The 16,194-nt window shown below is 40.9% G+C and overlaps 1 protein-coding gene across 1 annotated transcript in view; it reads right to left on the minus strand.

Moving 5' to 3' along the window:
- Positions 1–2,533: 2,533 nt before the first annotated feature.
- The window catches only part of LOC101469762 (insulin-like growth factor-binding protein 2-B), a 28,264-nt gene continuing 14,603 nt past the window's right edge, over positions 2,534–16,194 (minus strand). Inside the window, exons 2-4 of the mRNA XM_004559161.6 lie at positions 13,048–13,178; positions 8,295–8,435; positions 2,534–4,437 (exon numbers count right to left, since the gene is read on the minus strand). Of these exons, the coding sequence (XP_004559218.1) occupies positions 4,279–4,437; positions 8,295–8,435; positions 13,048–13,178 (431 nt within the window). The 3' untranslated portion in view covers positions 2,534–4,278. The remainder of the gene's footprint in view (positions 4,438–8,294; positions 8,436–13,047; positions 13,179–16,194) is intronic.

The following is a 16,194-nucleotide window of genomic DNA, read 5'->3' on the forward strand; positions in this document are numbered from 1 at the left end:
TGACTGCTGAGGAACATAAAGTATATACCTGCAGATGAGCAATCTGCAAAAAACACCCATCCTGCTTGTTGAGTGTAAAATTACATTTAGCTGGAGCTGACATGAAGTTTAAGAGCCTGAGTGCCACAAATCAAAGGACCATCTTCTAAGTGGCAGCTGCTTGGAGGTTTTTGCCAATGCCACTTTTTGGCTAGAAACCTTCAATTTGACTAGAAGAAAGAAGTAAATGTGGCTGATGTAGACACAAATATTACATTTGGAACTAAAATATCAAAATATATCACAACAGAGTTGTTTTTGATCAAGCCACTAAAAGTACCTGCTGTGAATACTTGATAAATCTTATTCGATATTATCAAAGTAGTGTCTAAATTCTGTCGCTCCACAATTAGCTTCAGCACAGCTTTGATGCTCAAAATTTGTCCCTTGGCTTCCAAAGGGATCAACTCATATTCATTCTAATCAGGAGCAAATAAAAAAAAAAAATACAGATTGAGATTCAATCCCAGTAAACACTTGATAAGTTTATTGCTCGGGAGTTTCACTTCTTATTAAGTACAAACTGAATTTTAGTAAATTATTGTCCCCAGTAGAGTCAAAAAGTATGATAGATTATGTTTTAGGCAGGCCTACCTCATGAGTGACTAGTTGCTACTCTATGACAGTGCAGTTGGTCAACTTTTTTACACTTTCGGTAAAACAAGACAAGGTGAGTATAAAGCAAACAAAAACTTAAAGGAACACAGAGTATAGTGTCAAATTAATTAAATAGTTAGTAGCAGAGGAGGTTGGTATTCGGTTTTAACTGCGTTGGTGTTAATGAAATGAACAGCAGGTACACTAGAGGGGCAACAATGAAACAACCTCAAAACAAGAACAGTTTGGCAGGTGGAGGGCACTGACATTTTCCAGCCCATCTTTTCTGACTGTTTTTTCACTAGCTCTGTATTTGACCAGGGTCAGTGTCCAACTCCCCTAGGATGGCACATCAATACATACCTTTGTCAGGTTTGCTATGTCTCTCAGCACAGTCTCAAGAGCATAGAGGAGATGCCTTGAGACAAGCAGATACTCTTGGACAGGACTCCAGAAGCTCCTTAACCCATCAGCAGGACCAGTACAGGAACAGCAAGAGCCACAAAATTAGATCCTTCAGGTCACTTGTGTAAATATCCCTGACCAAACAATCAGAGAAAGATTTCATGAGGGTAGCTTTAGGGCCCAAACATCCTCTAGTGTGCCCTGTGCTCATGTCCACTGCACCATGGAGCCAGTTTGGATTTTGCCTCCCTGTGCTTTTCACAGATGAGAGTAGGTTCACCCTGAGCACATGTGACAGACGTGAAAGGGTCTGGAGAAGCTCTGGAGAAGGTTATGCTGCCTGTAACATCGTAAGGCATGGCGATGGGAGGCATATCCATGGAGAGACACACAGACCTCTATAGGCGTGGCAGCAATGCCCTGACTGTCATTAGGCATGAGTGAAATTTCATCAGAATGGGCTAGCCTTCCACTTTGATTTTCAGGGTGTCTTTGAATTCAATCCTCTTTATGTTGCCCATTTAAATTTTTCATCAAACATTGTGGCATCCTTTCATTCCTAATACACTAACCAGTACCAAATTGGCACAGCTATCCTGACTTAAAAAGATATCTACTGACATGGCAAAAAGATTTCCACTTACACAAAAGCTATTCATTCATGTAGTTAAAGTGTCAAATTAAACGTAGATAACAACTTCACTATCCTGCAACTTTTTTGATTCACGCACTGCTATTTTTACAGTGACAGTGCAACAGAGACTGAAATACGGTGATTACATGAAATCAATGAGAGCACTTGCCTTAAGGGCCAAAAACTGTCTGCAAACATTCTTCCTCTCAGCGTGTATGAGTGAGACAGCACTGTACAGTAAGTTACAAATCATGTAATAAGTATTATCCTTACATTTACACTGGTTTCCGCTCTTAAAGTCATGATGTGCAGCAGTACAAAAGTGTGTGTGCATGGGGTTTTGTGTGTGTAGGTGTTTGTGTGTATGTGTGTGTATGAATGGGCTGGTTTATTCATAGACACCTTTACCACTTAGTATCACATTTGTCAATGTCAGCCTAATCCCTCCTCATGTCAACACTTAATTAGTAACCCTGGCAACACACACACACACACACACACACACACACACACACACACACACACACACACACACACACACACACACACACACACACACACACACACACACACACACACACACACACACACACACACACAAGCATGTCAGTCCACAGTATCGATAGGAATGGCCACACAGCGGTTTCCAGGGTTATTATCGTAAGTGTTGACAGGCAAACTGCTGAAAAACAACAACAGCTCTCTGCAGTTTATTATACGGATGGGTGTGGATTCCAAGAAAAACATGGATGATGTCAGATTTTACAGTCAAAGTTAAATTAACACAACATTTTCACTGCAAAATCTTAAAAAAAAAAAAAAAAAAAAAATGACAACCAAAAACTGCAAACAAGTCTGTTCCAGTCATGGGCAGAGCATTTTATTTCATTTTGCACATCAACATGAAATTTTGCAAAAGGTAATCAGAGAAAGCATTACTTGAAATAAAAACTTAATTATCTTAATTAAAACAGTGTTCACCAAGTATTACTGCTAAAAAATGTATGAGTATAGATAGTGCACACATCATCTTCAGCGATTCAAAGATTCTCCACTCAGCTAAAGAATAAGTGGGGGTTTGTCCCCATTTTGCCATTAGAATAACATTTAATCTGTGTCATTTATTATATTTATATAAATTAATAATAATTTATTGATTTATACAACAGTAGCAGTGTAGATTAATAAACATAAATGTAAAGTTATCCAAAATGCTACACTGTGAGTCTAAATGCACCAGCACATTAGGATGTCATTGCTGCTCATTGCGAGCTACAACTGTGCGATATGGAAGGAATAAATTTGAGTGGGACATCGAGTCTGATGCTTGTAGACCAGTGGTGTCAAGATAAGGCCTGAGGGCCAGAAATGGCCCAGCAAAGACACCAATTCTTAACACTTAAGATCAAAGTGGGCTGTATGTGGCACGATATTTAAAATGAGGTTTATATCCCTGTTGTGGGGTGTCCACCATGACGCCGTTGTGGAAACAGCTACTAGAAGCATCTTACAAACAAGCTTTTGCTATCACAATTCAGCTGCATTTTCTGCTCTATCAGAAGCACAAACATTTTGTTTTGCACGTTTAGTTTTTCATTTATTCTCCTTGATCGCTGGTAAGTTTAGAATTTTAATGCTCCATTCCTATTGGTTGATTCTTAGACAGTATTTATAATGGTAGACTCTCATCTTCAATTTCTAAAATTGCCAGCTTTGGGCTTCGATCACTGAGCAGTGTAAGACTTCTGATATGGAGGCACAACCAATATAATATTTAGTCTCTTAAAAAAGACTAACTGCACTTACTGAGATCCTACATGAGACATTTAAATGCAGATAAAATCCTTAGTAGGTTTAGGCTGAAAGTCTATATAATTAACAGATTAATGCTGATTTCATCAGACTAGGTGTAATGTCAAAGAGCTTTCTTAAAATGAAAAAAAAAAAAGCAGAAAATGAGCTGACTCTGCAGTTCCCCTTAGCATTGCAAACCATTTTAGCCCCTTTTAGATGGTTATTTTGCTTTTCTTGTCTCTGAATGGCCTCTTTACTTGTAGCCCTAAAAGTTATGCGTTTGCCTTATATTCCTTAAAAAGCTTTACTTTCGGACAGCTTTACATTAGCTGAAAATCACCAGAATGATGGACTGACAGAGCTGATAACAAGCTATCATTTAAAGACCTCAGCATGCTATTTTCAGAAGTTATAATGACACTGAGGATGAATATTAAAAGAAATCCAGATTTTTTCTGTGTGTATTAGATGGACACTTATCATGATCTAACTTGGTGACGACCCTAAGCCTAACACACATCAGAATGTATTTATGTCCCCCTGCCTCGAACTGTTGTTGCTTATGCATGTTTTTTGACTAGAATGAGCACTGTAGTTTGAGTGGATTATAATACATATCATACTGCTGAAAAATGTCCATTTACCAGCAAAAATACTGTAGTTCACTCTGCATTTATGCTCTTTTACTGAAGCCACTTTCCTAAAAAAGTATTATATCATACGAGTATGAGCTTAGTCATCACCTGTTGATGAATAATCCTCATAAATTTGGAATTGTGAAGAAAACCCAGCCCCATTTTGATGGTGCGCTAGTGAGATGCTTCTGCAGTGGGCATTGCTCTGTGCACCTCCTGAAACTGGTTACAGTTGGGATCCCCTCTGACTTTAGGTGTCTCTGATATCTGGACTCCTGTTAAGGGGTCAACACACCAGCATTCTCCCCGCTGGCCGTGGGTGGACATGTTGCACTGGAAGGAGAGAAGAAAAACACAAACTAGGCAAGATGGAAAACACTGGGAAAAAGAGGCGGGAGGGTAAGGAAACACAGTGAAAGCAGGGGATGCATTAATGAAGCATGGCGTAGGGTGGCTTGAGATTTGTGTTCATGTGTGTGTGTGCGAGGATCTTCTGGCGGCGGGGGGTCATTGGATGAGAGTGAGGACTGTGATTCGGGTGGGACAACACTCACCCAATAACAGCCTGTCCTCAGGTTATGCCCCCTACACACAACCCATCCACAGCCACACATGTGATCGCAAACACTCCCACACATACACGCACAAACGGAGGCATGCCAGCAGACTAGCTCCCCTGCAGAGCCCACCCTTCCCCCCCAACCCCCTGAAATGAGGTCATAATTGAAGTGGACACAGTTTACGCCCCGCGTGCGGGGCGGCCGGGTAGGGGACGGCGAAAAGAATGAAGAGCTGGGGGGAAAGAAAAGACTTTCCATTTTCTTCCTTCGATGAGAAAGAACAAAAAAAGTGACAGTTACAGTAATTACCGCGCGACAAGGAGGGACAACTCCAAAAGGGAGCCGAGTGTTGAGGAGGTACAGTGTTCCTCCCTGGGAACCGTGGACTCTAGTCCAAAACAATGCTGTTGTTTGTGACCGGTGATGAAAATTGGCTGAGTGGTTGAGAGCCCTGCTTTAGGAAACGGTGGCGCCTATTCAAATCTTCTTTTCTGCTCTACTATCCTCGTAAGAAAACACTGGATATGTGACCTTGTTTGTCCTCCCCTGTCTGATGTCTATGGATGGGCATAATACAAATTCAAGCCCCCAGTCGGAAGCACAGTTCGTTCCTCGGCTTAACAAAAGTCTTCCCATGAAGTACGCCAAACAGTTTTATTGCCTTGTAACCTTGAGCTCAGAAGCTTGTTGCCTCATTCATGATGACAACATCTCCCCATGCATTTGTGCGTTTGTGTGTGTGTTTAAGAGCAGAACGCTAAGGAAGAGGCGGGTGTGAGAGTTTATTAAGAAAAAAGACAGGGGGAGGAGGCAGGTGGCAGGAGTGAGAAGGAAGTTATACTTTTGCCAGGGTGATTTTGCCAGGCTGATACAAAGGAATTGTGTGAGTGTGACTCAGACAATGAGAGAAAAGAGAGGGGAAACCCCACAAAGTAATACGTGGGTGAAAGAGGAAAAACCAAAAAGAAAGTCTGAGGAACTGAAATGAAAATGTGAAAAGCGAAGGAGGAAACATAAATGCACTCAAAACTTTAATGCGTTACACATGTATAGGCACAAGAATCTCCACCGATACCGAAAGCCACAGAAGCTCTTTCCCATCATCAAAGTCAGCGGTCATTACTTACATAACCACCAGCAAAGTTTAAAACCTGTTGACATCTGCAACCACTTGAGTTTGTTATGGTCTTGTGTTACAGATCACCACGAAACAGTAAGTCACCAGCAAATCCCACAGAGCATAAAACCGCCATGTATCTGCTCACTATGGGCTGAATCACCAAAACATGCCACAGCAATAGCAGGAACCGTAGGAGTGATGTCACAGCAGGTGTGCTGCTTTTTGACAGCAGATGGAAAACACCTGCTGTGACAGCACTGACTGGGGTGTGGCCGTTATTGTGAAACTCGTGAGTTTCCTGATGCGTGATTCAGTGTTCGTATTATTCAGCAAAGATGACAAACGAGTTTACAGTACATGTGAGTAGATCTGAATAATGGAATTAGTCCAACGACGAGAACGTTTTTTGTTGTTTTTTTTGAGTAGTTCAAATGAAGGATGAGGCGTGAAATTCAGTGGAACAATGTGAAACACTGCTTAGACACCAGTGTTTTCATTTGGTTTGGTGGTTTGTAATTTTCTATGATTTTCAGTTTTACTTAACAATAACTGTAAAAGATTTTATTGCCATTCTGAAACTGAAATGTGGCCACAACTGTATAACCTGTGTCTTCCGTGTCCTTTGGCTTTTTGTATAAGCAGAGTGCGGCTCTGAGCACTGTAAATGGTGCTCAGCAGTGGAAGATTTGATAAACAAAAGGGTGACTGGTCAAGAAATGATGTCTCTCAAACTGAACTTTTAGACTACCCTGGGCAAAGAATGGAAAACGAGGCACGTGGCATTGTAAAGCGCTTTGGGTGCCTTGAAACGCGGTATATAAAATTCAATCCATTATTATTATTATTATTATTATTATTACTTGGACAACAAAGGTGACCTGTTTGGGCTTGCTACTTTCTGTTTCCACCTTCAAACTGGTTACGGATTTACATGAGATTGTTACTCTAAAAATAGATAGATACATTTAGTGACTCACCTGACATTTGTATACACCCCATAAACAGAATCACATCAAAATAAGCCATAAGCACACAATACTCAGTCACTTGCACTCTCCTTGAATTTTAGAGATCATTTTGGGCATACCAGTATGTGTTGCACATGTTCAGAGTTTTGATGGTTTGATGAATGAAAGATAGTTTGGATCTGGTTTTCTGAACAACGGGGGCAGCAATTTAGATTTCCCCTTGATGGATGAAAGTTTCCTCAAAACTATATTCTTTGTTGTGCCTTTCTGCTCAGGCATTCAGTTCAAAAATCCTATTCCAGGATACCTGTACTCAAAATTAAATGAAAATGCTACCACATTAGGCTGTGTCCATGCAGGAATTAATTCAAGGTGAACAGAGATCATAAAAACTAATGACATATGGCACCTTCAACTTGGCAAGATAACTGCTTGGTACCCTAGATAAACTTTTTTAAACTTTTCTCAACTTCCAGTTCGGTGATTGAAGCAAGTACCAATGAGTGTGTAAGGTAATGCTGATTGACACATTACCCAGCAGTAGATACATAACAGTATAACCTTCTATCATCTCTTTTGAGTCTGATTTCCAGTGAGAGGATGAACATAAATATGCAATAGATCACATTTAGGTAAGATGACTGATGGACTCATCACACAACAACCCCCAACCAGGAGTCTAAGACATGGCTTTAAGATGTGTATCATAAAACTCGCATTATTAAACATCTTTGCTTCTGCTTGTGATCAAAAAGGTTCTCAATTCTAGTAACTTAACTAATATCCTTTTGGAGATTTTGTTGCCTGGCTCTCTTGCTAGTTGCTGTTGGGGCAGATCGATCTTAAAGTAGAAAGCTACTCAAGTCACAGCTTACAGCAGTTTGGCTACACTGACCACATCAAGGCTGGACAATATGTGGAATAAGAAACTCACTGGAGAGGCAGTCAATTATACTGTTGTGAAGATATCAGTGGAATCCACACTGACAGTCTGACCCTGAGAGACTAAATAATAGCAGCCCATCATCCTGCTGGTTGCACTCATGACCTGATGCATTATGTTCATGCTTGGATTCTCGGTCTTAGCTGAAGACAGCTGACATGACCAATAATTATCCTTTAAAAGAAAGTAACATCAGTTTGACGCACGGGTGGCTGAGGTCCACAGACACAGAAAGTTCTACCGGAATTTAACTTGAAGAGAAGATCATCTAAAGCCATTTTTTTTAATTTACTTGACCAAATTTGGAGATATTTTTTGTTTGCTTCTCAGGTTTTCCAGCATTGTTTGGCAGGCTTTTTGCAACAAGGGCTATTTCTTTCTTCCTTTTATGTCTACCCTCTCGTCAATGGGAAGTCTCAATTCTTTCTTTATTATGCTTCAAATTATATCCTGTAAGAATCTAAAACATAAAATAACAAAAACGTGAAAAGTCTTACCATACATATATCATGGATGGGTCTCTTGTGAATTTATCTGACCCAAATGTTCTCTTTTGTAAAATAATGTGACGTAGGACAGGTGATATGCCAGCAGCTCACCTGCTTGAGGTTATACAGTCCATGTTTGTCACAGTTTGGAAACTTGAGCTGATACAGGTTCTCCAGTGGGCCTCTGTTATCCTCTGAAGTCATTTTAGCAATCTCCTCTAAGACCCTGTCCAACTCCTGCTGACAGGCACTCTACATGATGAGGGAGAAAAACAACAGTGAGTAATTAACATGTACAAATACACCTGTAGTCACTTTTAGGCGAGGCAAAAAAGAGAGGTAGGTTAAATTTGACTTGTGCTGGAGGCCGAGCAAAATGTTCTCCAACAAAAAAAAAGAACAGTGAAATAAAATACATCTGTGCATCTTGTAAAAATGTCACAAATATACACATTTATAGTTAACATTTTTATGAGCCACAGTTAGACAAGCAGCAGTTCAGCCAATATTATTGATGTGAGTCTGCTGGAGCGGAACGTAACTGACTGGGCTGCTTAACTCAACTGGTGGCCACGACCATGACCACACAGACACACACAAACCTGTGCTTTCATGCACGCACAAAATTCTTAGCACACTTTTCCTGTACTTACTCTTCTTGTACTGCACATTTACAGTGTATTCAAGTGTGCACTGTAATGCAGACACACACACCGAGTGCCAGCCTACCCGTGGGATCAAAGGGGTCTGTTCTTATGATTAGTTGGCTGAGGATGAGAGAAGGGAGCGGGAGGAGGCACAGTCTGCCACGAACTTTATCAGACATCTGAACATATAGATGAAAAGCCCTCTCCCCCTCTCTCTGTGTTAGACTCCTTTTCTTTTTCCTAATAAAGACATACATAAACCAACATGTCAAAGACAACTTTTAGTTTCAGAGCAGAGTCCCTGCTCCTACATATTGGGATGTTAGTGGCCAGATTAAGATGGTCCCTGGACTGATTCTGGGCTGTATTTTGCCCATGTGTGTTCTTGAAAGACTCGTGTTGAGATTGATGTCTCAAGATTGGACAAGCAGTCCTTAAGTTGTAATTTAGACACCCCTTTTACAGAAGTGGTTTGGTGTAATAGTCTTTATCTTTTTATTTTTATTTACTGCAGCCTGTCACCACGACTGACCTGATGATGTGCCTGGAGTTTCTCTTCCAGTTTGGGAGTTCAGCTCCTAATACTTCTATTACCACTTAGGACTTTAACCTCCACATCTGCTCCAGTTGTTCCTGGCACTTCTTTATTTTCTTGTGCTCCTTCTTCCTGATGTTGCTGTCCACTGAGATTGCCACATCTATTAAAATTGTGGTCTTCATTGTCAACCACCACTATGTCTGATTGGTTGGCCAGCAACTTGTCTGTCTGGAACTCGAAGTCCCACTGCACTGTTGTTCTCAACATCCTGTGGTGGTATCTCTGATTGGGAGTTACGGACTTCTAATCTGTATATGGTACAGATGTGCCAGTACACTATCTTAGCCACATCTTCTGTCTGTCTATGATACATCCCATGCAGGGCCTTGGTCTTCCATAATAGTGTTCTAATCCTCTTCAATCCCGCCTGTTAACCCCAAGTAGGTGGATCAGTAAATTCATGTCTCACTCACTTATGACTGACAGCTGATGGTTTCACCACTCCTGAATCTACAGTATATCTGTGTTCACTCTTTGTTATGAGCTGGTTTAGGGGGAGGCCTATGCAGAACCGCGTCACCTTGGTATATCCTGCACTTGATGGTAACTTGTGAAATTCCCTGGAATGGGTCTATAGTGTTCTCTTCCACAGCCCCATGTACTTCCTGATGAATGTTATCAGTGCACTGTTAGCCTCGTAGCGGCCGCCGGTCTGACTGTCAGGTGAACTGAACTTCAGGTAAGAAGTTATGACCTGCAGTCTATCTGGGTCAGATATAAACCAAGTTTAGGTGGAGTTTATTTTCGTTATGCTGAGTTTTTCGTACTGCGTACTAGCTAGCATGACGGGGTTTCTATACAGCTGGGTGGGTGCTATGATGTTACTGATGTTGAACTTTATTTTGTTCATAAGGTTAATTAGTAGAGTTGCCAACCGTCCCGTAAAAAACGGAATCGTTCCGTATTCAGACAAAATATTACGCGTTTAGTATTGAGGTGAAAAGGAACACAGTTTGTCCCAGACTTCAGCTACAATGAAAAAGACACAAAGCTGGAGTTATTCTGTCTTTTGCTGTCAGCTGCCTCTTCTTCTCTCATTCTCTCCCTCTCCCGTTTCTACTTCAATCATGAAACTGATCAGCTGGTTACTGTGCAGGGGGGGCAAGGTAGGGCCTTAACAGGGAGAGGGGCGCACAAAGAAATACTTTTCTTTCTTATTCTCATTTAAAATGTCTAGCTTTTAAAAAATAATTATTTGAGCCTTACAACAAACGATTGATAGATTAACGCATATATACCATCAAGACAGTGTACATCACTGTCACAACAGTGTTTGTTTTCATTCAAAGGCTTTATGATTTTTCCTATAATGGTGGGCCCAGAGTCAAAATGCCCAGGACGATTTTTTGTCACAGTCCAGCCCTGTATGCAGCTCATGTGCAGTCTGGTGTTACCTACATCTTCCTATTCAGAAGGCAGAATTTCCGAGTTCTGAGTACAGTCAAAGCACCACGACTGCAGTTTTTGTGTTGGATGTAAAAAGCGCACATGACGCTGTGATGTAGGCTAGAATCATGGCGGCAGTCAACGACGGTTCCCAGTGCGCTGTAGCCGCTGAATCACTATCTTCAGCAGTAGCTTTCTTTTACAGATGTTAGAGCACTGAGGTACCAGAGTGGATCTTTGGTCTTGGGCTCTTCTATAATTCCCACTTGTTGCATATAACCTCTCTCATTAGGTCAACAGTCAACAAAATAACAGCTGGATAGTCTGGTAGCAACATTGGATCAGTGGTTTGATTCCAGGTCAGCCTAGGCACCCAATGCTACTTGAGCCTATGTTGGAATATGAGTGAGCTGGCTTAATGAGGTCTGCATCATGTGTTAGGGAACTAGGGTACACTGATGAGAACCTGACTATTATACTTGTTATTGGATTATTGGATTGCAGTAATTTAATCTTTATGAATTAAGTTGGATACATTATATCTTACATTTTGTTATTGGCTTTGGAAGTTATGGACACCACTCTTCCCTGTGTCCCTCTCTGTACTGTGGAGCCACAGACTCGCCCATTGGTATCTTTTTCTATAAAAATGGGCTGGTTCCCTCTTACATGTCTGCATGTACTGAATGAATATGGCTGTCACAGTTTTTTTTTTATTTTTGTCAAAAAGAAAATTGAGAGAGACAAAAAGAGAGAGAAATCTGTCACAACCAGAGCTCTGACAGTGAAGCCTGTGTTCAGCATATAGCTCTATGATCTCCAATGACTATTCACAACAAAGTGCATATACTCAACACTAGTCATTTGAAGTCCCTCCCCTTGCCCAGCTGCACGACTCCTTTTACTGCACTGTCTCCTTTGTTGCTTCTAATGATCTTGACATTGTATTGTACCGCCCCGCTTATTATTTCTTGGTGTATTTTGTTTTGTTTGGCTGCAAGCGAGGTTGTTAAATGAGGGAGAAAATGAGCAAAAGCATATCATTGTTTGTCTTATTGAGACATATATGGGCGTCCATATGCGTAGCCCCCTTCCGGCCCAAGCTCATTTGCATGAAACAGGATATGTGTGCTTGCACGCCAGCCCATTGACGACTTTCTAGGAACTGTTTTTAATTTTTTGCGGTGTTGCACTGTGAAATGATGAGTGAGTGCTAAATAATGGAAGGGGGCGGGGTTTTAATGTAAAGACTGCATCAAACTGCCAACTGCCACTCCACTGTGGTGAGAAAAACAAGATCACTTTTCATAGTAAAGGTGCTCATTATGAGCAGTTACTGAAGACGCCTGTGGCTGAATAGGGGCACTGTTGCTTCTGCAACTTTCTATTTAATTAACAAACGCATCAGTAAATCATCAGAGTGGAAATGTGTCATTATGTTTGAAAGCATTTCAAACACAAGGCCTTCAGCTGCCAAAGCTATACAAAGAATTTCTCTACAAACAAATAGTCGTTGCATTAAGAATCTGATGTCACTGTAACTGTCACCTCAGCTCATATCAACTGGTGTATTTTTCAACACTCACAGTTTCTATTAAAGCACATAAATGAGCGCTTATATTAAAGCATGGTACAGGGTGGAAAATGTGGAGCCTACCAAGTAAGCTATGAACTGAGATTGAGCTGGGCCTGTAAAACGCATAAAAATATAGAGAATGTCAAGGATTAAAAAGTGAGTGTGTGTTTATTGTGTGCACATATTAATCTGTTTGTCTGAGTAAAACAGTGCCCAGAGGAGGGCACCACTGTACCAGACATTATTGCTCACACAGCACATTTTTGACCTTGTGTCACTGCTTCTTTTGATGGGCAAACATTTCGCTGTATCCTGTAATGATTATCTTTTGTAGGCCTAGAAAGAAGATGTAACATAGGCAGGTAACGAATAGGCCCCTACATTACACACTGCTGAGATTTTTTTTTTCTTTTCAGCTGTTTCTTTTTAACGACATGCTTCTTTGTTTCCATGTCAGGCAGATGAGCTGCAGGGGAGGTTACAATATATACAACAGTTTTGCTCGTACGATTTATAATAACTTGTGGATCCAATTATGTCAGACATGGAGCCAATATACTTCAGGTTACCAGTTAGTCTACAAAAACAAATCCCAGTGAAATGAACCCTGAATTGTTTACCTGTAGCTAAATTATAGGAAAAAGATTTAACCCTGACCTGAGATACTCTCTGATTTATCTTCATCCTTGTTCTGCGGTCCTGAAGGTATTGTTCGAGGGCGGTCTTCTGCCAAATCCATGGGTTTAGAGGCGGTCTCCCGGTGAGTGGATTTTCAGTCCCATGCACCTCTGCAGCAAATAAACACACAAAGCAAATGCAGTTAATGTGTAGCATATGTCCAGATAAACATTCAGACTTCATGGCTTTTTGGTTTCGATCCTTGTGTAACATTCAATACTTGTTAGGTTCCTAGAAAACCTTATTTTGAGTCATTTGTTTGAGTATGAAAGTTTTCTTGTGGTTTCTTTAGTTAACAAACAGATGTTGTACACACTAAAAATTGCCTCACAGTTTTTAGTGTGTACAACATCTGTGCTTACTAAAATGCTCAAGACTCATCTATATTTATCTATTCAGTAATCAAAGCTACTATTAAAAGTAATTATTTATCTAATAACAGGCCCTTTGAAAAGTTGTCTTAATCCTAGAATTAAAGGACAAAGTCATTCTGTGTCCTCAAGGCATCCTGTGACCCTCCTGCTTCATGTGACTAATTCTGTGCAGCCAGCCGTTGTGTGGACCAAACCGTGCTAAGATGTTTTTTGTGAAATGGCCAAGTGCTACATCCAGCCCATTTAGGTTTAAAATACTGAGCTACACTGAGCAGTGGGGGTCTCTGTGAGAGCAGTTACTGTTGACTGTTATAGCAAAGTATGTTCATCATTTGGTGGCGACAGGAGAAACAAAGCACAAACAACAAAACAATCCACTGAGGTCATTCAGGGCAGATCCAGACAGTGAATTTAACGATGCTGATGACTGTAACTTTAAAACAGAACTACATCAGGGGGTTAAAACTGTATGGACTTTCATCAGCGTAGCAGTCAAAACAGTCATGAATTATAGTCCTAAGGTAGACTGGCAGTCAGTGAAGGTGAGTCCAGACTCGTGAGGATGCACATCTGATGAAGGCTTTTCATGCTGAGTAAGGATTTTTTATGGCATCTAACTTTCCTGCCAGAGGCTTTGTGGGTGTGTGAGAGTGTGTGTATTTGTGTAAGACCGTGTGTGTCTGTAATTAGCACTGAAGCAGAAGAGGTTGTAAATCAAGCCTGAGAAGGAAGCCTTCCCCCAAATCTTGGGAGCTCCTTACACATGCCATGGCACTGTCTGAATGTGTCTGTGCTCATGTGTGCTGGTGCACGCTCTGCCAGGTGTGCAAAATGAGCAAGTCCGGCTTCTATGTTGCTAGAAACTTGTGTCTTACAAATCCCTTTCTGGCAAATTTGGAAATTTCCTCTTGAAAGAAAATTAAAGCAATTAAAGACAAACAAAAATAAATCATAACTAAAAAAACAAAAGTGAATTATTTGACCAACAAATGTTTTCAACACAGTTACGCTAATTTTTATTTTATGTATCATCAGTTTACATAAACACTTGCCTTAAGGCGCTTTGTACTCCACCTGTATTACAAAGTAAAGATCCTACTATATTAGAGTGATAACCCAAAATCAGTTAATTCCCTATGGAGAAGCAGTTGGTTACAAAGGGGAAGAAGAGATGCTCAGTGCATCATGGGAAGTCCCCCAGCAGCAGCAGCATAACTAAGGGATGGTTCAGGGTCACCTGATCCAGACTTAAGCTTTACCAGAAAGCAAAGCTTAAAGTATGAACCCTAGCCTTAAAAGTAGAGATGGTGTCTGTCTCTCAAACCCAGACTGGGAGCTGTTTCCATGGGAAAGGGGTTTGATACCTGAAGGCTCTACTTTTAGAGCCCAGTCTACTTTTAGAAACTCAAGGAACCACAAGTGAGCCTGAAGCCTGGGAGCAAATTTTTAGGTTGGGTTAGTATCATACCATGCAGTCTTTGTGATAGGATAGAGCCTGATTATACAAGACTTTGGATGAAAGAAGCATTTTAAAAGGACCAACATTTAACATGTAAGAAACATAAAAATGTGTTCATAGTTTCCCAAATGACAGCGTTCTACCACCACTGTCTTCACTCCTACAATCACTGAACCTATAGTACTCCTGTGTATATCATACAATGAGAAGTACTCATCAGGTTTGGAGAATTACTAGAAATTTGAAGGTCAGTACCCATTCTCTCTAGATGTGTTCCTAGTAAAACACTGACTCCAGGTTAATCAGGAAGATAGTCTGAGCGGTGGAAAAAGGACCAAGGAAAGGTTCAATAGGTACGTGGAAGCTAACCCCCCGGGTTCATAGTTTTACAGGGTCTTGTCAAATCACATGTTGCGTCCTGAATGAAAGAAAATCCTGATTTGGAAAGAAAGCATTTTAAAGTTGATAGAAATTAGCAAAAATCTAAGATGACAAGTCACAATGCTTCTGGAAGTGTTTTCGTAAGACACATCTGCTCTTTGGTCACAGAGGAATGTAGAATGAACCCCACCCCCACTGTAAAACATGGAAGAGGCTCAGTTTGATGCATCTGGGACACAATGAAATGAGAACAATGAAATTAGATGATCTCCAAGACATTCTTCAGAGAAGCACTATCCAGTGTCAGGGACCTGTTATTTTCTAAAGGAAAAGGATACCAATAATTATGGCTAGTTTTTCATTTAGCTTTGCATATCATGTCAGTTAACAGAGGCAAATGGTGGACGATGGCCATAGACCCTGCCAAGGCTGCCCTTTGTCAACAATTATGTTCATAAGTTCTACGGACAGAATTTCTGAGAGAAGCCAAAGTGTTCAATTTTGTGGTTTGGGATAGTGCAGTGAGGCAGAGCTCAGTTGTTCAAGAGGGGCTGGAGGTAAAGCCTGTGATACTCTATGTCAAAGGGAGTCAGCTGAGGCTGTTTGGGAATCTCTCTAGCGTGCTTCCAAAGTGAGATGTCCAACCAAGAGGAAACCCTGGGGAAGACCTTAGACCAGCAAAAACATCCACTGGCTTGTAAACAAAACGGAATAAGTGGAAGGGTGGATGGATGGACCAAATTTCACTGTAATCCATCCAATCTTTAGTGGTATATTTTTATTTGCAACAGTACTGGACAGACTGGTTGACCAGCGTTACTATCCCTCAAGCCAAAATCGTCTTCTTATCGAGATTGGAAAGATTCACATGTGAGCTCCACATGGACAGACTGTGACCATAAATGAGTCCTT

This window comes from Maylandia zebra, linkage group LG16 (assembly GCF_041146795.1).
Source record: "Maylandia zebra isolate NMK-2024a linkage group LG16, Mzebra_GT3a, whole genome shotgun sequence".
Classification (NCBI taxonomy): Eukaryota; Metazoa; Chordata; class Actinopteri; order Cichliformes; family Cichlidae; genus Maylandia; species Maylandia zebra.